This window comes from Leptosomus discolor, chromosome 21, assembly GCF_034619465.1.
Source record: "Leptosomus discolor isolate bLepDis1 chromosome 21, bLepDis1.hap2, whole genome shotgun sequence".
Classification (NCBI taxonomy): Eukaryota; Metazoa; Chordata; class Aves; order Leptosomiformes; family Leptosomidae; genus Leptosomus; species Leptosomus discolor.
This window is the reverse complement of record NC_141411.1, coordinates 4,795,832-4,816,404: the sequence shown is the minus strand read 5'-3', so window position 1 is coordinate 4,816,404 and position 20,573 is coordinate 4,795,832. Positions and strand designations below refer to the sequence as shown.

At 55.4% G+C, this 20,573-nt stretch overlaps 1 protein-coding gene across 10 annotated transcripts in view; it reads right to left on the bottom strand.

Moving 5' to 3' along the window:
- Positions 1-1,740: 1,740 nt before the first annotated feature.
- Positions 1,741-20,573, bottom strand: part of ANKS1A (ankyrin repeat and sterile alpha motif domain containing 1A) — a 103,408-nt gene continuing 84,575 nt past the window's right edge. For 4 of the 10 annotated variants that reach the window (XM_086476656.1, XM_086476658.1, XM_086476661.1 and 1 more), the window contains 10 exons: positions 9,759-9,857; positions 9,210-9,362; positions 8,931-9,038; positions 5,973-6,137; positions 5,469-5,594; positions 5,186-5,257; positions 4,652-4,738; positions 4,136-4,273; positions 3,249-3,419; positions 1,741-1,977 (listed from right to left, as the gene is read on the bottom strand). In XM_086476656.1, the coding sequence (XP_086332782.1) occupies positions 1,858-1,977; positions 3,249-3,419; positions 4,136-4,273; positions 4,652-4,738; positions 5,186-5,257; positions 5,469-5,594; positions 5,973-6,137; positions 8,931-9,038; positions 9,210-9,362; positions 9,759-9,857 (1,239 nt within the window). In that variant the 3' untranslated portion in view covers positions 1,741-1,857. Of the gene's footprint in view, positions 1,978-2,691; positions 2,791-3,244; positions 3,420-4,135; positions 4,274-4,651; positions 4,739-5,185; positions 5,258-5,468; positions 5,667-5,972; positions 6,138-8,916; positions 9,039-9,209; positions 9,363-9,758; positions 9,858-20,573 lie in introns of all 10 variants that reach the window. The other 6 variants (XM_086476655.1, XM_086476657.1, XM_086476659.1 and 3 more) reach the window with 4 other exon arrangements.

The following is a 20,573-nucleotide window of genomic DNA, read 5'->3' as shown; positions in this document are numbered from 1 at the left end:
GATGCGAAGTTCGGACGCTCACATCGAGGTGCGCACCCGGGAGTTCTGCGCAGCCCGACTCCCGCTGCCCCATCTGCTCAGCCCTCTCCCCGGGCAAGGTGCGACAGCCGCTGCCTGCGAGGAGCTGGTCGGGGTCCAAGAGGCCGCTTTGCTACGAGGCCGTCTGCGAGCGGAGCACTTCATCTGGCAGGAGAGCGAGGCTGAGCGTCGGGGGTTTGCTGCCACGGTGTGGAAGTCGCAGCGCCTTTCACTAAAGGGTCTTAAAAGGGCTCTGCGAACGGAGCGAGCCTCACACCCCCGAGAGGTAGGTACGTACGTCCCCATCCCGTACGTGGGGAAACTGAGGTAAAGCTGCTCGGATGCAGAGCAAGTCAGGGAGAAGCAGCACTGGGGCGGGAGTCCTGCCTCCCAGCACTGTTCATCAGATCCTCCTCCTCCTCCTCCTCCTCCCAGCAAACTTTGCAAAGAGAAGCGAAGGAACCAGGGGTGGGTCCACAGACGGCTCGCTGGGGCCTTCACAGGGTCGTGACCCATTGTATGGCATTCCCAGACCTGTCCTGGCTCCGCACCGACCTGTGCCATGTGCTCTGCAGTCTCACGCGAACGATTCCCAGTCACATTCTGGAACCAAAATCTGCTTCTACCGAGATACACAGAAACGGGGACGTTTTCCCAGAGGAAAAACACACACGCTTGAGAAACAGCCAGCAGAGGCAGAGGTGCCCAGTGCAGGGCCATCTCTCGGTGAAATCCTCGCTCTCAAGGACGGAAGGCGACAGATGTTTCAAGATCCCTATAGCCCTCATCCTGCAATGGTCTGTAGACTGAAAACAAGCTTTGGGATCAGCAGCAGACTGATTTCAATCACGTTTCTCCCTTCAGCAAAAGCAGTAGGGCTGCAGTAACCCTGCTGAACACAGCGGAGCTCCGTCTGCTTTATCAGACCTCAGCAGCGCAGTATCCAGGCCCTCTCAGACACCTTTCCTTCCCAACACGGGGCTAGCAACATGTGCCTTTAAAAGCTCAACCTCTTTACAATCTGCCAAGTGAGAACTACGCCCATAGCTCAGGAGAAGTTTGGTGAGTGTAAACAGAAGGACTACGGGGGGGAAAAACATCCTCCAAGGGACTGAAACGCATGCAACCAAAACTGCACCTCATCTCTGAGAGGGGGCAGAGCTCCCAGTAGGAACGATCACAGCCCAAACCAGCGCTTCCCATCAGAGCAGGTTTTCTGCTCCAGGCTTCGAGGGGAGAGACTGTGGGCAAGGGTCCCCGTGAGGAAATCTAGTGAACGTGTGTTATTTGCAGACAGCATCACAGTGGTTAGTGTCGATTCGAATGGCAGGTAAGAAGAGGGGTGAGTTCACTGAACAGTACGCAGCCGTGGCTCAGTCGGGAAGAAGAGGATCTAGGAGGAGGGAGTGCGTGCACCGCAGAGACAAGAGGTCTCCATCAGTCCAAAGATAAGAAGGTGAAATAGAAAAAAAGGCCTGGGGAGCATCACGTTGCCCCAGGGATTCACAGTGCCAGAGCGAGGGGAAAGACGTGAAAACGGCAGGCGGCTTCCTGGATCCACACCTCCGATTCCCCCAGCCTGCATCCCTCTGCACCTCCCACCTCACAGACATCTAACAGCGTGTTACCCTTGTTTCCGAGTAAGGAGAATTCACAGTGTTCAGTAGTGATCAGGTACAAAAGCCGTTTAAGTCTACAGTCTCCTAAGTGCTGCTGCCTTTGACGTAGTGCCTACGCGGGGCTCAGTGCGAGCAGCTGGAGGAAGAGGGAGTTTAGAACAGCAGACAGATCAGATCGCAAAGGCACGGTTAGACTAGGTGGACACGGGGTGTGTTTGCTTTAGAAGATAGTGGTCTCATACTTAGTGCTGAGGGTCCGCTTGGAGTCCTGTTTGGGGTCCACGACCCAGGAGACACTGGCATGAGACTGGGAGTCTTGGTCCACTTCAGGGGGGTCCAGCTAGAAAATAAGGAGAGAAAGGCCGCGTTAGGTCACCTGTGCTCCTGGGGCAGAACGAGTGGGGATTCAAAGCACGGAGAGGCTGCTGCTCTGCCTAATGCCCATCCCAAAAACGTGCACGTGAGCGGGGAAGCAGCTCTCACTGGGGAGGCCTTTGAGTCCTTCACAGCTAAAACACGTCTAGCCGCGTCAGTCTCAACCCCGCACCCTGAGATGACTTCCTGCGTTAGGCCAGCAAGCCCCTGTTACCGTTAGCGACAGCTTCGCTTCATCTCACAAACAAGCCTGAAAAATTGAGCGCTATGAAGATGGCACTATAAACAAACAAAAAAAAAAGAGGCAGAGGGAGAGAGAGGGAGACAGCTCCTGGGAGGTGAGCTCCCACGTGATTTACTCTCCTGACCAAGCATGGCTCTTTCCTCTTGTCCTCCTAAATCAGGATCCTACAGGAAGGTTAACAACACCAGAAAGAGCAACGCAGTTAGTTGAGAGCTGCCACTCTACATCAGCGGGGGCGGGCAGGAGCGGTTTGTCCCTGGGGTTCATCCGAGCCCACGGCACGGCCCTGGAACGAGCGGGGAGGGAAGACAGCAGCGAGGCAGGACACGGGAGCACAGCAGGAGGCGCGGGAAGCGGGGAGGCAGGCGGGCCGGTGGCAGCTGGGGCAGCCCGGGTCGGTTCGGAATGGCAGATGGCAGGAAGAAGGGTAAAGACCTTAGCTCCGGGACTAACAGACTGCAGCGGCAGGTAGGAGGGGCGGTGTGTTGTACAGGTGTGACAGTAACAACAGCGGGTGTCAGGAGGGAGCGGCACCTGAGCGGGGGGAGCAAGCAGAACACAGACAAAAGGAGACATTAAAGGAAGGCAACAGCTTATGCAGCAGTCCCTGCTCCTCAGCGGCTCCAATCTTGGCTGCTTTTGGCTACAGGGGCACTCCCGTACTGCAAACTGCGGGTTACCTACTCATCTTGCTGCGGCTCTGCAGGGTTTGCACGTAGAAGCTGTGCTGGACCCAGCAGGGCACTCAAGCCCCATCCCACCCAGGCTATTTCCACCCCTGCTTGCCCTCATCCCACCAGGGGAAGCCCCAACGCCGCAGCAGGACTGCCAGCAGAGCCACGGACACTGCGCTATCAGAGGCGCCTGATGCTACAGGTGCCTTGTCCACCTCTGGGCTCCCCCCACCATCAAGGGGGAGGTTGGAGCGCGTGGTGCCCTCGAGAAATCCCAGCTCAGACCATGCAGGTCGCACCCGGCCCGCACATACGTACTGCAGATTTCCTCATGCCGGCTCGCGGTTTAGGCACCGGTTTGGAAGATTTTGTTTCAATCGTTTCTCCTGCTCCAGCACCCAGAGGCTTTGCTCTTTGGGCTTGGAGGGCCAGCTGGTAGGCGACCTCGAACGCCTGCCCCAACGTGAGGATGATCTCATACGTCAGGTTCTTGGGAGAGAACACAGAAAACACGAAGCCGTCAGGCGCGTGCGAGCCGCCTCGCCCTGCGCAGAGTCCACGCGCTCAGCCGCTTGCTCTCGAGTCGCAGACCTCGGCAGAGCCCGTCGCCTTTCCGTGAGCAGGTCACATCCTGCCGAACCCCTGGCAAAGCTGCTGAGCTCCTGCCCTGCGGGGAGCCGGCACGGAGCTGCCTCCACGTTCCTCGCACGGCCCCCGGCCGGCGGGACGACCTGCGAGCCTGCTACAGCCCCGCAGTTGAGCGGCGTTTCGCATTGTAAAGAGAAAAAAGCCAAAATATCTCATACAGCTGATGCTGCCCAAGAAGAAAAGCAAGTCACACTTCCATTCTGTCGGTGAATTAAAAGGCTGTTAAATCAGCCTATTATGCTCAACATAATTGAGAGTGTATTAGGGTTTTGTTCACGGCATATTCCCCAGGAGGGAAAATCTCCTGCCCTGCTTTATTCAGCACTGGAGACTGCGGTAACGGAGCCAGACAAATATTGTCTTTGTCAACAGAGCTCCAAAGTTAGAGCGTTTTGAGGCGGGACTCTGAACGGTGTATTTTAGGGTAGAAATAGGTAAAAGAGCCCTAGAACGGACCGGATCCTGTTCCACGACTCGCCAATAAAGCTGAGTGATGGAACAAGTGGACCGCAAAGGACTGCGGGGCGCTGGGAGACGAGATGCGATCACCCACTCACCACATCCACGGTGCTGAAGACGTGGCAGTAGTGGTGGCTGGTCTGCAGGTCCTTGGTGATGTAGGCGAACGTGCAGAGGTCCTCGGGGTCCTGAGCAGCGCAGGAGATGTTCCGGATCTCGTGCTCAGCAATGACATTCTGCCGGGGTCAACCACAAGTACCCATCACCCTTCTGGGGATGGCAAATACACCCGGCAAACGGTGGTCGTGGCAAGCTTGTACTGGGGGCACGGAGCAAAACAGGTACTGGCAGAGAGGGGGAATCTCCCAGCCAGACCAGTCCTAGCTCCTTCCCATGGTAGGAGTAAACAGCAAAATGGCCCACAAGCAGCCAGTCTGCCAAGCCTTCGGCATTCAGGTAACCATCACCACCCTGGTGCTCTCCCTTAGCCCCCACAGCTCCTCACGACCAGCCGTGGCTTCTGGAGCCGCTAAATGTGACCTGCAGCCCCCCAGGCAGGTGGGCCTGCGGGTTTTGTCCTTCCAGACACCAGCTTCAAGGCACCTGAAGCTCACCTTGTTAGAGGCATCGATGAACTTCACCCCTTTGTACGTGATGGACAGTATTATGGTCGGGATCTTCTTCATATGCTCTGTAGATTTCTTCAGAAACAAGAATATTCCAGTGACCAGTCGTGAATAAATGTTCTCTTCTTCACCACTGCTTCAACCCACCCCAGAGACCCCCAGGCCACTGCCCCACGAAGGCAGGCTTTGAGGCTTTGGGGGTCTTTGACCAGGAGGAGGAAAGCCTGCTCCTGGTGGAAGGAGGGATGGGGACCTGAAGTGAAGGCAGCACCCCTTTCCCCAGTGAAAACACCCATTCTCCCACTGCACAGACCTTCCAACTATGGGGAGAAGTGCTGGGGAGGGGCAGCTCACCAGCGGCAGTGGCACAGCCCGTCAGGTGGTCTGGGCCCCTGCTCTGCACGCGGGCAGCCTGCAGGGTTTGGGGAACCCCAGCTTCACGGAGATTTCCCCCCCATTCCCCTCTTCACATCATCCACCACAGGCTGCGAGCAAATCCCCGGTGTCCCCGTGGCCTCCTACCCTCATCTTGGCACAGGCGTCCTGCGTAGACTCTGTCCCTCGGAGGTCTTTGATCAACATGGAGCCCAAATACTGTTTGGAAGAGGGAGAGATGTGAAAGGCTTCGGGCGGGAAACCCTGCCAACCCCAGAGCAGTGCGACGGCCCCACGAGCGGCCAGCAGCCGTGGCTGGGGAGGGACAGGTCACCCGGGAAGAGGGACAAAGTGCGACAGCTCCACACGCAACAACCTGACCCCAGAGCCTCCTCATCCTTGCCACCTTCACAAACCAAAAGCCACTTACGTTGGCCTCGTACCCGCAGGACTCGAAGATGAGCTTCTCCGGCTGGTGCTGCCAGTTTTGGACTGGGGCATAGGGGGCAGCCAGGCTGGGGGGGCGCAGGGTCAGCTTTGACTCCCGACGGTCCTCCTGGAAGGGAAGAAACATGGATGTGAAGCCACAACAGGGCCAACCCGGATTGAAACGCGGATCCCAGGAGGGCTCTTTGGGTTGATGCAACTGAGGTTCGCAATGGCCAAATCCCACAGGGGCTGGGAGGAGACAGCACGTGGCGGGTGAAGGTGCCAGCACTCGTGGAGCTGTGAGTCACCCACTTTCAAGGTGAGACCGAGGCACAAACAAGCTGCTGGCTCTAACGCTTGAGACAGCAACAGCGTGGGAAGCTGCGCCTGACCAGCTCCCTGGCCCTCCATGCATCATCCTAACTCCTTGCTGGCTCCAGAGAGGGGGGAGCCTGCACGGAGCTGTGCAGAGGGGCCCCCAGGACACCCAAAAGCACCCACTGACCTGTGCTTTGTAGCGCTCAGCTCTGGAGTAGGGAGCAACTTCGGTGCCACGGTCGTGTTGCCTCTTCCCGGTGTCCCCGGAGGGCAGCAGGAGATCGGCAGATCTGCCCGTGCAGGAGTCGTTCTGGCTCAGGGGCGACGACGTCTGGGACATCAAGTCCTGGCACTGAAACGAGCAGAAACCACGAACCGTCCTGGTCAGCCTGTGCTGCAGCCGCGCCCAGCCCCGCTCCCCTCGACAGCGCCCGACACAAAGGGTGCCACGAACAGCGTTAACGGGGTCAGCTCCTGCTCTGCAGGCTCCTGCCTCAGCGTCAGCCATCACCCCATTGATTTTCCGCATGATACCCCTGATTTGCTCCAGGACGGTTTCAGGCAGGTACGCAGCCCTTTCTGCCGAGCGCACCTCCGCCTCCCGTGAGCTCATCCCGGGAGGGCAGGACACCCGCTGAGCTGCGGGCAGGGTGTTCATCGAGGAACAGGCTCCGCTGAAGCACTAAGCAAACGCACTCAAAGCCGCTGACGATCAACCACCCCGGGGAGAAAAGCCCCGGGAGCCCAGTGAGAGCTCAGCCCAGATGCCTGACAGCCTGGCTCTTAACTGCAGGCAAGATTCGCTGCCTGTACGTGCCAAGCGGCCCGGCAGACAATGCGGGAAGCTCACAGCTGCAACACGCATTAGTCCTATTCAACGGACTTGCTTAATTTGCCATTGACGTCCTTCCGCTCCCCACGCCGGAGCCAGGCGCTGGATCGCACCAGCTGTGGCACCAGGAAATGCTGCAAATGACCCATTCTCTTACGCAGCCTCCCCGTCCAGCATATCAATCAGTTGATGCTGCACCAAAGGACTCCTCTCCCCCCCCGCCTCCAACAACCCTGCCTTCAGCCCCATCGGTCTCCAGAGGATGTTTCGGAGAAGCGCAGATTCTCAGCCGGCTGCTGCCCGTCCCGGCTTCTGTTGTCTGAAAAGGGGGTGGTTGAGCAGCGGGGTGAAGGTGCGGGGTTTGGACGTGGTGCCCTCCCAGCTCCAGAGCACACGCTCCCAGTACAGCACCAGTGAACCCTCCCTTTTTTTATTTTTTTTACACCTGAACCCCAGTTCCTAAAAAATCCCGTGTCAGACAGCAGGGCACAGCAGCCCAACTCGCTTCAGCTAAGACTGTTTCGGTTGAAGAGCCTTGGGAATCCAAGGCAAGAGGGAAGGGCTCTGCAGCAGGGCAAGGACCAGATGTTTGGGATGGGGAAACTCCAATCACTCCCAATTCCTGCTCCAGGAAGCTGATTTGCAAACACTGGGAGGAAGCAGCACGACACGCTCGCTCTCCGTGGCACGCCACCCTGCTCCCGAGCTCACAGGGCAGCTGCAAGCTCAACGGGTTTTGCCAAAATCTCAGCTCTCAAATTGTCGGTTTTCAGGAAGAACGGCGAGCGCCACGGCTCCCCTCCCAGCCAGCCCCGATGACGAAGGGCCTGACATCCAAAGGCTGCCACTCCCGCTGCAAAAAAATCAACATCCACAAATCACATTGAGTGCTATTTGGCAGCGAGAGCAAGAGCTCTAGAGGAGCCCAGCCGGCCCAGGGAGACAGATCTCAGACTCCCAACAGGCACAATCAAAACACCAGGTCCCAGCTGCATCCCATCCCATCCCACCAGCTGAGCCGTGTCACACTCCTGCTGCCTTACAGCTGGCCAGGAAACAAGGGGAAGAAAGTCAGCTCGGCATTCCCTGTCGGTGCCGGGCACGAGGTGGGAGTAGCACCCTGCCACCCGTTCCGTGCAGGCAGCCACCTTGCAGAGAGGCACCTGATCCGAAGGAGCTGCCTGATGTTTCCCATGGGGGAAGCATCCCAAATCTGACCTGCAAGGGCTGAATATTATCTTCCCTCACCCGTTTCAATCGCAGGGTCATGCCTGTGCGAGCATTGGCTGCTGGGGCCGCTGGAGCTGATAAGGTGAACAGCTGAACGGATACAACTGGCCACGTTAAGATTTCTCCCAGCACTGACGTGTTCACACGCTTCAGCTTTGTTCTGAGCAGGGAAGATGGAGTTTGACCCACGAAGAAGAAAGCTAAGAGTCGGTAAACTCATCCACTGCTTCAGCTAGAGCCTGTCTGTCCAAACAAAGGGTGGTGGTTGCTGTTGTGGGGCCCGGCCACAGCAGAATTCGTGCGGCACAACGTCAAACCTGTAATTTGTTTTCACTCTGCCCAAGTGCTCCAGGTGCTCCGGCCAAGCCAGAGCCAGCCTGGCTGGGCCATTTCCCAAGTTCTGCTTGACCATGCTCCGAGTGGGAGTATTGGGCTCTGCATCATCTCCAGGGGCAGCCAAGGTGCATCCATGGGAACTGTTTAACACAAAACACTCCCTCCTCCGCACAGCCAGATGTGTGGTTGTCTCACTGCTTCCAGAACTTTCTTCCCAAACCACCAAGTATCTGAGAACCAGGAGTAACCCAAGCTTCCAGGTCAAATCGATTTGTTTTAATAAGAAACAAGCCATTTAGGTTTTACCCTTTCCTCTTTTTTTAAAAGCAATGCAATTTTCAAAGATCACTCTCTAGGCTTGTTACTTTCAACACTTAACTTCAAAGGCGTTTTAACTTAAATATTGACATTGTAGGGGTTTTTTTTCCCCCTTTTTTTTATTGATTTTGCTAGGCAGAATTTCCCGTGCATGAAAGCAGCAGAGTAAGGTTGAACGTGCCTCCCTCTCTGAGCCTGGATGCCCAGCCAGGACCTGAGCTCTCAGTAAACATCCTCTACAGATCTCTGAGCCCCGAGAGGTGATGGCTGCTAATCAGAAAGGGGATACTTATTCCTGACAGACCCGGGTTTAGTTCTTTGAAAGAGAGGGAGAAAAGTGAAGGAGAGCCAGGGCAGAAGAAAGCACCGCGGCCGCGCACGCTCCGCACAGACACACCAGCCAGGCAGGGAACACACACAGCGACTCACTCTCAGCTGTGAGAACCGCGGTGGCTTTGCCGGTGGCTCCTCGTACGGTCTGTCTGCCAGCGAGGCGATGATCCTCTTCCGATGGCCGAGCAGATTCACTTTCAGCACCTGCAGGGAAAGACCACAGTCACTGTAGGCTTTCCTGCCCTCGGCCCGAAGCAAAGCTTCCCCTCTTCGAGCCAGCGCTGCTCCCGTTTAACACGATTCCCTGCAAGTCACAGCCCTGGAGGGAACGTGGGCAGGACCTCACTGCTGTGGCAGGAGAAAGGCAATACTCACGTTTACTATTTCAAGCTCCCAGAGGTTTTTCACAGTGTCAATAGAGCTGTAGCCACTCGAGAGGAAGGACTGAATGTAATCCTGCAGCCCCAAAGAGTCGAGCCATGCGGGAACCGAAGGCTGGCTGTTCCCATCACAGCCCAGGGGTTTCAGCTGTAAAAGCACAAGAAAGGGGTTAAAAGCCCCAGGGGGCTGGGGTCTCAAGACATACAGCATCAATTAAAATCCGTTTAAAGGCCATCATCAGCTCCATCAGCAGCTTTAAAGTAAAAAAAAACCCCACTGTATAAACAAGGAATGCACTTGGGATGAAGACTGGCAGGAGGGGACAGTTACCCTCTCCCCAGCACAGTCATCCCTTCCACATAGCTTGGTGGACCAATATACTCCTCCTCCTCCCTGCTATTCCCAAAACCCTTCCCACAGCTCCTGTGGGTCACAGGGACGTGGCTGGAGTCACAGGGACTGGCTTTTGTTTCCTCTGCTTTCACAGCCGTGCTGGGCAACACCCCGTCCTGGGCTTGGGGTGTGAGGGGTGTCAGTGCTGACCTTCGGGAGGGAGCGAGCAGCCTGGAGGAGCTTCCGACGGTGCTGCGGGTCACCGATCCCGATGTCCCGAAGATCCTGGTCTTCCATGACATTACAACCCTGCGGGGACAAGAAGGAGCGACGTGGGAGCAGAGGGCAACAGCCATCAGGTGCGGGAGCGGAGATCACGAGCGCTAGAGCAGAGCACCCTCCTGACCTCGCCTCCCAGCGCACCCCCGCAGCAGGAGGAGGAGGAGGAGGAGGACGAAGGCTCCCACGAATGGCTGCTCTGCCCCACGTACCGACCTCGGGCACCGAGAGGGGCTGTGGCACACACAGCATCGGTGGGGCAGAGCACTGCCACCCCCTCCCTCCTGCCCCCTGCCCTGCGGCCTCCCCTTCCAGCCATCAGATTTCAGGCCATCGCTTACAGCAACCTTCCCGTTCGACCCACAGACGCTTTAACCACGGCGTAACAGCGCCCAAGTAAACCCTGCCCCCCCCCCCCCCCCCCCCCCATGATGCCTGAGAAGGGGCACTCGGCTCTGCTCAGCCTCCCTCCACGGCCACAGAGAAATCCGAATGTCTTTCCATGAGAGCAGGCAACCTGGCGAAGGTCAGATTCACCCTCCGTCCCCCGGGCAGGGAGGCAGCCCGCCCTGCTCCGGCGGAGATGCTCTGCTCACCGCACACCGCTCTGTTAAAGCCCATTTTCTGCTCCCCGACCCCCTGCAGAGCACGCTGACTTCACCCCCCTCCCAAGAGCCTCCATCACAACCTACTTCCCTGCCCCTCGTACCTGGGGAGAGCTCAGCGGGAAGCCCGGGCACGTTTCCCCATGGCTGGAAGAGCCACGCTGCTGTTTGACCGAGGGTTTCGGCTCAAGCCTGGACGCCCCCCTCCTCCCCAGACCTGCCTCCCTCTGCTCTCAGGAGAATCCCAGCTGAAGGTCTGAGCTGACAGCGCTTCGCTGTTCCACATTTTGGTTTTATAAGAGAAACCTAATTAAAACTGGCTGTCGGGCAATACACCGCTGCAGGGGCACGCAGGCTGCGGGAACAGCGGGCTGAAGGGCCAGGGCTTCCGGAGGGGAAAGGTGAGGGGAAGATGGCCAAGTCTCCTCTTTAAAGGGCAGCAAACATTTTCTCTTCCTTCCCAGCACGTACGTTTTGCTCAGTACTACCTACTTCGACCACACCAGCCAAAGGCGAAGGCAGCGAGTGGCCGCCCCACCAGAGCGTGCCCTCGATGCTGCCTCCCCCAAGAGCAGAGGAGGAGGAACAGCCCTTCCCGCTGCCCCTTCCACTCTCAGGTGCTCCCGGACAAGCACACGGGCCCGTTTGCAATCCGGGCAGCCCGCGGGGAGCTCTCGCCTTTGGAATGGCTTTATGAGAGTCACCGGGTGCATTTCACGGAGCCAGACGCCAGTCCTGCAGCCAAAGGCCGGCCGGCTCGCTCGCTCCCGGCAACGCCAGCATCCGCTTCGCTCCCGATTTGCTCGGTCTGCGCCCGGTCTACAGCAGCCCCGAGCCGGGGCAGCATCGCTCCCACCACTTCCATGGCCTGGCGTGATAACGGCTGGGTTGGATGCCAGGCGGCTCTTCCCCTCGGCCGCAGAGATGAGTGTTCAGAGAAACAGCGAATTAACGCTACGGATAAGAGATGCCCAAAGCAACGGCGCTGGGAGAGCTGCCCTCAGAGGCCAGGCTGCAGAGAAACAATTATTTAGCAAATGACAGTGGCAAATTAAAGCAGCGGGTGGCGGGGAAGCGAGGCCCTGCAGACACTCCGTGACCGTCAGCACCCACAGCACCGAGGCGGAGGCTCGTCTGCCTCCACCCCCCCTTGGCAGGCAGGGATCCCGACGCCCTCAATTCCTGGCAGGCCATGGGGGGTGGGTCGAGACCGCAGACCCGGAGCAGCCAGCCACGGCACAAAAGCATTTGTCTAAGAGTTGTTTAAGCAGCAGCAAGAGCCGGGGCTAAAGACCCTGCAGCCGCTCGGGGGGGGGGTTCGCTCCCTGTTTTCCAAAAGGTCGGTTTATCATCGCTGGGCTGCAGCGCCGCTGCCAGCTGGAAAGAGCGGCTGCCGCGGCTCGAGATGGCACCGTGGGTGGGCGGCAGCTCTGCAGGGGCACGAGGCCACCCCGGTACCTGCCTTGCCTTTCTGGGATTGCACCCCACATGCTGCAAGCAAGGCCATGTGAACCCCCTGGGTCTCACCTGAGTGGCAATGCTGCACCCAGAGCTCGGTGCAAGGATGTAACCCTGTCACCTGAGCTGTTCTGTCCAGCCCTCACTTGCACAAAATCTTTTTTTTTTTTTTAAAAAAAAAAGGTGTTTTGTTGGTTGAAGGCTCTGAGGGTGCCCATTTGGTGCAAGAGGCTCTGTTGCATCAAGAGCATGAGTGAAGCGGAGAGGCTGCTGCTGTCAGAGGCAGCGATCACTCCGGCTTCTTCGCAGCAGCATCCCACTAAAAAAAAAAGAAAATATCCCAAATATCCCTCCCCTTTCTTGCTCACAATTTTTAAGCCAAAGAGGCACATTTAACGTACACTCCTGCAACAGCAGGAGATTGTGTGCTCAGCTCAAGGGAAGAGGGAAAGGATTAAAGGCAGCTTAACTCCCCTGACACGCACCTTACCTGGCACAAGCGTTTTTGCATGCTACAGCTCTGCTACAGGGGTTGCCAGAAGGGAGGCAGCATATGTGCGAGGAATTCATCTCCTCGAGGGAGTTGGCTTTTAAAGGGCTTTTTTAAATGGACAGAAGAGGGCTACAGCCAGTGATGGGATTTCTCCTGTAAGGAGAAACGTCCCTGCAAGGCTCAGGGGCTCGAGGAGGACGGCAGCAGGGGCTCGAGGAGGACGGCAGCAGGGGCACGGCCCCCAGCAAACCCTTCACGCACCAACCAGGACAGCAAGAACGATTCGCAGCCAAATGAGCTGTGACAATGGCGACGTGTAATTTCCATGTATAAAAATTAAACAAGCTTGCTCATCCTATTTACATTTTTACTCATGCTTATTTTCCAACATTAAGCCTTTTTTGGTGCTAATCCACTTTAGCAGGGCAATGCCTGGCTAGCACAGCCACGCTCCCAAACTAGCAGCACGGGGCTGGCAGCTCACCCTCTCCCAGAGTGCCTGTTTTATGCTGACACAGCCAGGGCCAAGCCCAAGGCAAGGCAAGAGGTGTTCTCCCACTTTGGCCATCTCAGCTTCAAGGAAAATGGCTTGCTATGGAGCAAGGACAGAATCTAGTTAAATACTGTAAAGCCTGCAGCTTTCTCCAACACTCCTTATCTTTATGTGTCACATTAAATTCCCTCAGTGCCAGTCCGTATTCTCAGGGTACTTAACAAGGATAGACAAAGCATAGCAGCTCCGAATAAATCACTGCAGCCTATTGTGCACGAGCCTCCGCTTAGAGAAACGTCCTTTAAACCCGCCCGGATTTCATCTCCTATGAAAAAAAAAAATAATCTGCCACTAAAATAGATAATTAAATGCAAACACACTGGAGATCTTTTAACCTTTGCCAACCGAACAGATGAGCTGCTTAAAGCGGGCTTTAAACTCGTTTGCATTTAACACGCCGTCCAGACAAAAGCCAAGGGGCAGAGATGCTCCTCCTGGGCCACCGCTGCCACTTGCCCCCGAGCCACGCTCCTCGGGCGCAGCAACTGCCGCAGGTTTGGCCAGTGCCCTGCGCTCGGCTCGGCACAGAACCACCCCTCTGCTCACCCAGCCACTAACGCCCTGCCCCAAAAAGCCCCCAAAGCGCGGAAGGTTCCCAGCCACGGAGACCCAGCCGGGGTCGGCCGCGGCTTGCGTCCTTCCCTGCCTCTCGCCGGCTCGTTTGCTTCTCACCGCCAGCCCCATCGTCCCCGACCTCACGCCGGGCCCGGGGCTGCTGAAGGGTCCCGCGTCTGTCCCCAAACCAGGCAAGAGCCAGTTCTTTGCCGTACCCAGGGGATGGCCGCAGACGCGTCCACACCCAGCGGCTCGCGGAGGAAAAGGGAACCAGGCGTTCGTCACCGAGACGCCACAAAGCCTCTTCGTTCCAAAGGGCTGCTCAGAAGGGAGACTGCAAAACTTCAGAAAAACTGCTGTGAGGATTTGCGAGGGCTTTTTTGGAGTTCGGTTTTGATGTTTTAAAACATTATCCCAACACAGGTTTTTGCTCATTTTTAGGTTTTTTTCTTTCCCCTGTTTTTTTTTGTGGGTTTTTTTTTTTTTTGGTTGGTTGGTTGGTTCTTTTTTCAAACAAAATTCTCCTTTGGTGCTGACACAGGTCAAAAGATGCCACCTCCCCAGCGCCCCGTTGAAGGCTGCGGGCAGTCCTGCCAGCCTGACCCCCGGCTCCCAGTCAGCCCCTCTCCGGGTCCCCTGAGGACGGACTCAGCAAACGCCCGAGGCGGGGGAAGAGGAAAGCTCCCAGGGACTCGCTCTGCTGTTAGCTCGGTCCTCTATGATCCTCCAGCACCAGCCTCAGAAATGCCAATTAGAATCAAAAAGACTTTCCAAAGATGCATTTCAGGCTTCAGTCGTTGTGACAAGTGCTTCTACCTTGTGCGTTTCTCCCGGCCGCGGGGCTGAGCGGAGCGAGAGCAGCTCAGGGCTGCACCCGGGCCAGAGCTCCCGCTCTCACCCACGCTGGGGCAGCGGGGCTCATCCCAACCCCTCACCGTTTTCTCCTCGCTCCCATCAGGAACAAGCTCTCAGCACCTCCTGCTCTGCAGGTGGCTTGTTCAGGGTTCCTAGAACACACATCCTTGCGTTAATCCAGATCTTAGCACAGCACCATGTGCACACGTCAATTAGTCTTGGTAAGAAAATCCTCGGTGTTTTTCTTCCCCCTGAAAGAGCTGGGACGATCCCTAAAAAAATCCACTGGGAATCAGAGGCTGACTTTTTTTTTTTTTTTTTTTTGCAACGGACACAGGAGCACAATTTCTCCCCGAAGCTTCAGCTGCACACACGTGCGCTGGGTCGAGGCAGGGAGTAATTCTCCAGTGCAAGTGCGCCTACAGCGGGGTGAAAGGCATCACCCAGGAGTCCAACTCCGCTCCCCCTGGCAATCCAAAGAGCCTGAACGATCAGCCCACCCGCAGACACCTGAAACTGGGCAAGGTGAATCCCACTCCCCGGCTCCAAACTGGCAGAGACTGGCTGCCAGGTAGCCCAGAGGGGCTTTCATCCCCCAACCTGGCCTTCAGCTTCCTCAGAGCTGAGCAGAGCCCCCTCCGTGGAAAGGCACAAATAGGCACGACCACGAGGGGCACCTCTGCACCCCGTCTCTGCCCTCCACGTTGCCCCAAAGGAGGGCAGAGACCTACCAGTGACCCACATCCTTGTCCGGGCTGCCCCACGGGGTGCTGGTACAGCCGACCCGCCTGCAGAAACACAAGTTTTTAGAGCAAAGGGTCGGCTTCAGTCATGCTTCACGTCCTGCACTGTAGTTAAACAGCCTGCAAGGCTCCAGGTTTCTCATTAAAGGAAAAAAAAAAACCCAAAAAGCACAGTCAGAGGTTACACTGAAGGAAGGTAGCGTCCCCTCCTGCTAGTTAGGTGACCCCGAAGGCAAGCGTGCCAAAACCAGAGCTGCTGCAATCTGCCAGCGTTCCTCCCCCAGCAGGGCACTCCACAGGCACTTAACTACCCAATTTTCAGATGCTGCTTCTTGCACAGAGCCTGGCTTCAGTCCATTCTCTCTTTCCAGCTAAGGAAGGGCCCGAGGCAAAGAAAGTTGTGTATAGGACGCGGAGTCTTATCCAGCCAGCGATGCAGTTTAATGAATCCCGACTGTGTCGCTAAGCTCACGCGAACACAAGTGCTGCCTCTGTTCCTAAACCCTGGATTAAAGACAGGCGATGGACTGCAGGGAAGACGGGGACCAGAATGTGTTTGCTATTAAAAGCAACAGATGCAAAACCCAAACACAGCTTTTCCAGACTACAAAGGCTTCTGCAAACATCTATAGCGCAGCGCCTTCAGCTGCATGAGCCAAAACGTCCGTTTTTTTTCTTAGATTAATGCATACAAAGCTCTTTTTCCTCTCAGTGCATTCAAGACAATTTGCATCTTGTCAAGGATTTTGCTGCCACTGCTGTTGCTTTACTTTCAGCAACCAAAAGCCTGGATGTTGGAGATGGCGATGCATCCAGCTCCCCACAGACCCAGCCCCGACGGGGATAACATGCAGCAAGTCCTGAACACAGAGGTTACACCTTCCTTAGCCTCAAAGCCACTTCGATTTCTCCTTTTCAGGTAAAAAAAAGGATCAAGAACCCTCAATGTGGTCATCGTGGCAGCGGCCAGCTGCAGCTTTCAGGAACTTAACGCAAGCAGGCGGTTCAGGGTTTGCAGTCCAGAAGATAGTGGCTCAATTACACGCCCGGCAAAGGGATTTGGTGAGCCCTGCCTGGCTCTGCCTGAGCTCCCGGGTGCTCTTGCTGCCAGACTTGTAGAAAGCCACTGGGCTTCATGGCCCCGCAGCCTTGGGCAGTTAATGCCTCGTTAATGGACTAATTGATCAGCTTATCCTAGAAATCAGCTCGCGTTTTGTCTGTGTATCTGCATGATTTGCACTTGGGGGCTTTTCACCCGAGACCCCCGGTGATAGCACAGAGCATCACCCCCTTTTACAGGCACACAAAAAAAGCTAAAACCCCCCAAAATTCAGCTCCCATCCCTACAGCTCCATCAGCCACCCCTGGCTGCTCAGCCCCTCCAAGAAACCCGCACCAGTGGCTTCTTTACCCTGGAGCAGGCTGCCAGCCCCAAAGCCAGGACCTGCACACCCCCATTTCAGAGCCAGGGGACCAGCACTCGGGCACAGGAATATTTATTTGTAATTGTGATCCACGGGGTTTCCTGCCTTCCCTTAATGGTACCTGCAGTTGGAGATAGTCCAGTGGAAACTAGGGGAAAAGAAGTATTCGTTTAGCCACGGGCACGACAACGAAGCCCGAGCTCTTCACAAAGCACTGCCTGTGGAAAGGGCTCATACACAAAAAACCTACAATAAATCCTAGATTAGCGCACAGCCACTTCATTTTTGTTTAATTTTCTTCCCCATGCAGACTGGCAGCGTGACAATGGCAACGGAGGGAATCGGTCATGGTTGTCAAGTTCAGGCAATTTTATTGAAGGGAAAAAAAAAAATTAACTGCTACTTTAATGGCTTTTTTAATGTTTATTGGGCCTGGAGCTACTAATGAATCAAATGTAAGTATCCTCTAAATTGCCAGTTCTGGTCCACCCACTTTGCTCCTCAAAATCCACTCCGAACTTGCGGCTCTCCGGGAAGTCCATTTCCATCAGCGGGGGAGCTTCGCCGCAGCTCTGCCGCGTTTCCCTGCTCAGAGCCGTGGGCGAGCGGCTGAAACCCGCGCTCAGACCCCGGATCCACTGCGTGTCTCTGCTCCCACCAGTCCCTTCCAGAGAAAACCCCCAAAACCATAGCATCGTGGAAAAAGCACAGCCCTCGTGAACCACCCAAGTAGCATCTAAAACCCACTGGAGAGCTGTCAGAAAAAATAATTCCATTTCATTATACAGTGAATCAATTCCCACTCAGACACTTGGCAGAAACCCTCACACACGGGTCCAACTCCACTCTTATGGGGTGTTCGTCCAGGGCATCAAAATCAGTCTGGGGACCAAGAAAGGCATTTCCAGCAGGTTGGCAGCAACGATGAACAGCAGACAATACCACGTAACGTGGCTGATGTGCTCCCTTCCTACGCCACAGAAACAAACAAACGCCTTTTCAGTAATAAATCTGCCAGCCTGCGTGAACCAGGCCAGAGAGATCCCCAAATCTGATCAGCAGCCGTTACAGGGTGGACTGCCAGCCCGCTGAGGTACAAGCAGTATTTACCTCCGCCCGCAGCAACGCAACACACACCAGTTTAGGAGCTCAGCCCCCGAACGCCGCCTCAGGGCAGAGCTTTGCGGCACGGGCTTTGGGAAGACCAAGCCCAGAACCAGCCACTCAAGAGCTTCTGCCTGGATGAACAGAGCTTGCTTCAGCTTGAAACCAAGCCTACCTGCCCAGGCAACCATCTCCACACGGGGGGGTTACCGGGGTCTACACTGAAGTACTCTCCAACAGCTGCAATCACGGCGAGTTTTCCCTTCACCAAGCGCAGAAGCAGTAAAACCACCTCTGTGGGACCTCTGAGGGGTCACTATTCTTCACAGATCACTACTGGGTGCAAAGCACTACTGGAATATGTCAGTCAAGTTTTCCTCAGACGACTACTATAAAATGACAAGTTTTATATGAAAATAGAAAAAAGCTCTGGGGCACACACATTCTCAGAGCATGCTAAAAGCCTGGCTGCTGCCCAGGGGACCAGCATCTGCGAGCCAAGCTGGGGAGCTGCGAAGGGGATCGTGCAAAGCAGAGCTACAATCCACTGGGGACACCAGGAGACGCCCCGTGCTCCAGCAGGACAGGTAACGGGTGAAAACGAAGATCACGCAGGCGTCAGCCAGCACCCAAACCGCGGGGATCTGCGGGATGAAGGAGACCCAGCTCCGTGCTCATCCCGTCCCCAGACCCAGCCTGGCAGACACTCACCGAGAGGCACTTCAGCTCTGCTCAACACATCAAACCAGTGCCTCAGCTCTGCGTTTTTATCAACCGTTTGCTCGCACCCGCAGACAGAGGAGAGAAGAGAAAGGCTCTTCCGTAACGAAGACCACTGCAGGATAATCCTACACGGCACTGAAATACATTTAATCAAATTAACGTCAGTACTCTAAATTATTTGCAGACACCCCGTTCTTCCAATGCCATCGTTTTTCTACCATTTCTCCCCAGTTATTAAAACAAAAAATTTAAAAAATGTAAAAAACCCCAGAGGAGCCCACGGCACTACACGAGGAGAACAGATTTCCATTTCTGACGCTGTCTCATTGAATCAGCATTAGCTGCTTTCCACACACTCCATGGGAATCCAGGCTTGAACAATAAAAAAAAAGCAATAAAAAATGGTTTATGCTCTGTTTTACCTGCTCATTTGTGAATCAAAATATCTTTGGACTGAATAAAAAGTTCAACCACACAATAATGGTGCAACTGCCAGAGCATGCGAGGTTTGCCCTTCTCAGATGTCAGCCCGAGAAGTTGTCTGGGGTAGCAGCAAACATTCAGCCCTCCAAGGAAGGGAGAAGCTTTTGCAAGCATCTCAGACATTTATGGGATCTGTGGGATCACAAAACACTGTAGTGAGGGTCCAGGTAATGGCATTTCCTTCCCCAGTTCCTTGAGGGAATTCCACCATGGATTACTGCAATTCCTTCGTACGATGCTGGCAACGTTCCTTCGTTCCCGGAACACAGCAGGGTCCAGCCTGCCCTTTCCTCCTCGGCCATTCCCGTGTTTGCCACAGGGCACTGGGATGCACTGCGCATCTCCCAGTGCAAAACCAGTTTCCCACGGACCTCCCAAAGGGAGCATCTGCTGCAGAGGCACCGGTGAGCCCAGGAGACACGACGGGACCGAACTTTAGGAGCAGCAAACCCCCTCTTGGTCCATATTCTTGTGACATTTTCCTACTCTTACAGCTCCCCCAGCTCATTACCGGTCAAGGCCAATTAAGTCGACGTATAGTGCATTCTTCTGACTGACACTGCTCACTCACCGCGACCGTTTTGTGATCTGACCTTTTATTTTCCTCCTCTGGTGAAGGATGAGGCAATGGGTCCCCTGAACCCCCGCGCGCACAGGGGCTGCATTCCTCCACGTGGGAGGCAGCGGGGCTGGGGGATTCTTGGCTCATTAGCGCTCTCAACATTTGCCACGCAACTCCGCTGAGGATTTTGTGCTCCTTGCAAAGCTGGATTTTTGCTAAGTCAAGGACAGCACAGCCAGCGCCGGTAATCCTCAGCTAGCAGCTTCAATTCCGCTATGTTCACCCACTGCACAAATAAACCTTTCCCCTCTAATGAAAGAATTCCAGTAGGCTGTGAAGCAGAGAAGAATCTGAAGCGCCATCTCCATTTTAACTTCTTTTTTTAATCCCCAGCTGGCTGCACAGGCTGCTCTTCGAATTAAAGCCCCATGTTAAAGCAGAAGTTGAGTGTCACAGTCCGATCGCCCCGAGCCAGCCAGGCTGGCAGTGAAGGTCACTCAGTGGCAACGGAGAGGGATGAGCAAAGGAATCTGCTCCCTTGGACGGCAGGGTTCGTGCTGGAGGGTAACAGTAAGAAAATCAGGGAAAGCCTCTTCCCTCGCATTGCCCATAAACACCACAACAAAGCTATTGTAGGCAACTTGAAGGGAATAGAAGAATTTCTCCAGACACAGAAATGTGGCCCAATACGCAGATGTCAGTAGTTGGAAAGAGAACTCAGTCTTTTAGAAAACTAAGCCACATAAATCCATCTTTTAAAGCCCATTTCTTCACTCAGCCACGCCAAACAGGCTCCACACAATCGGAGATAAACAGAGACTTCGGTCCCTTCCCAGAAACACGTACACTGGCGAGTGAGCTTTAACGTCCCGTCAAATCGATGTTTAAATAATCCTGCTGACTTGTGTTAGCGACACCCACCCCTGACTGAGGTCAATACTCGATCAAGACCATTTACTCTGAACTAGTCATAAACGTTCCTGGTTTTGCATTTAACCGTGAAACCAGTCAGCGGCACCGGGATGCTCTCGTGTGCCGTATCAAACGTTGCAGCATTTTGTTTTGTTCTGCAGATTTAACAAGAACTTTGTATCATGGAAACACTCGTCAAGAAACTCTGCTTTAAGTGCTGGAACGAAGCAGGGCAGTGAGGCCTGCAGTGCCCCATCCCAGCTCCAGCCCCTGAAA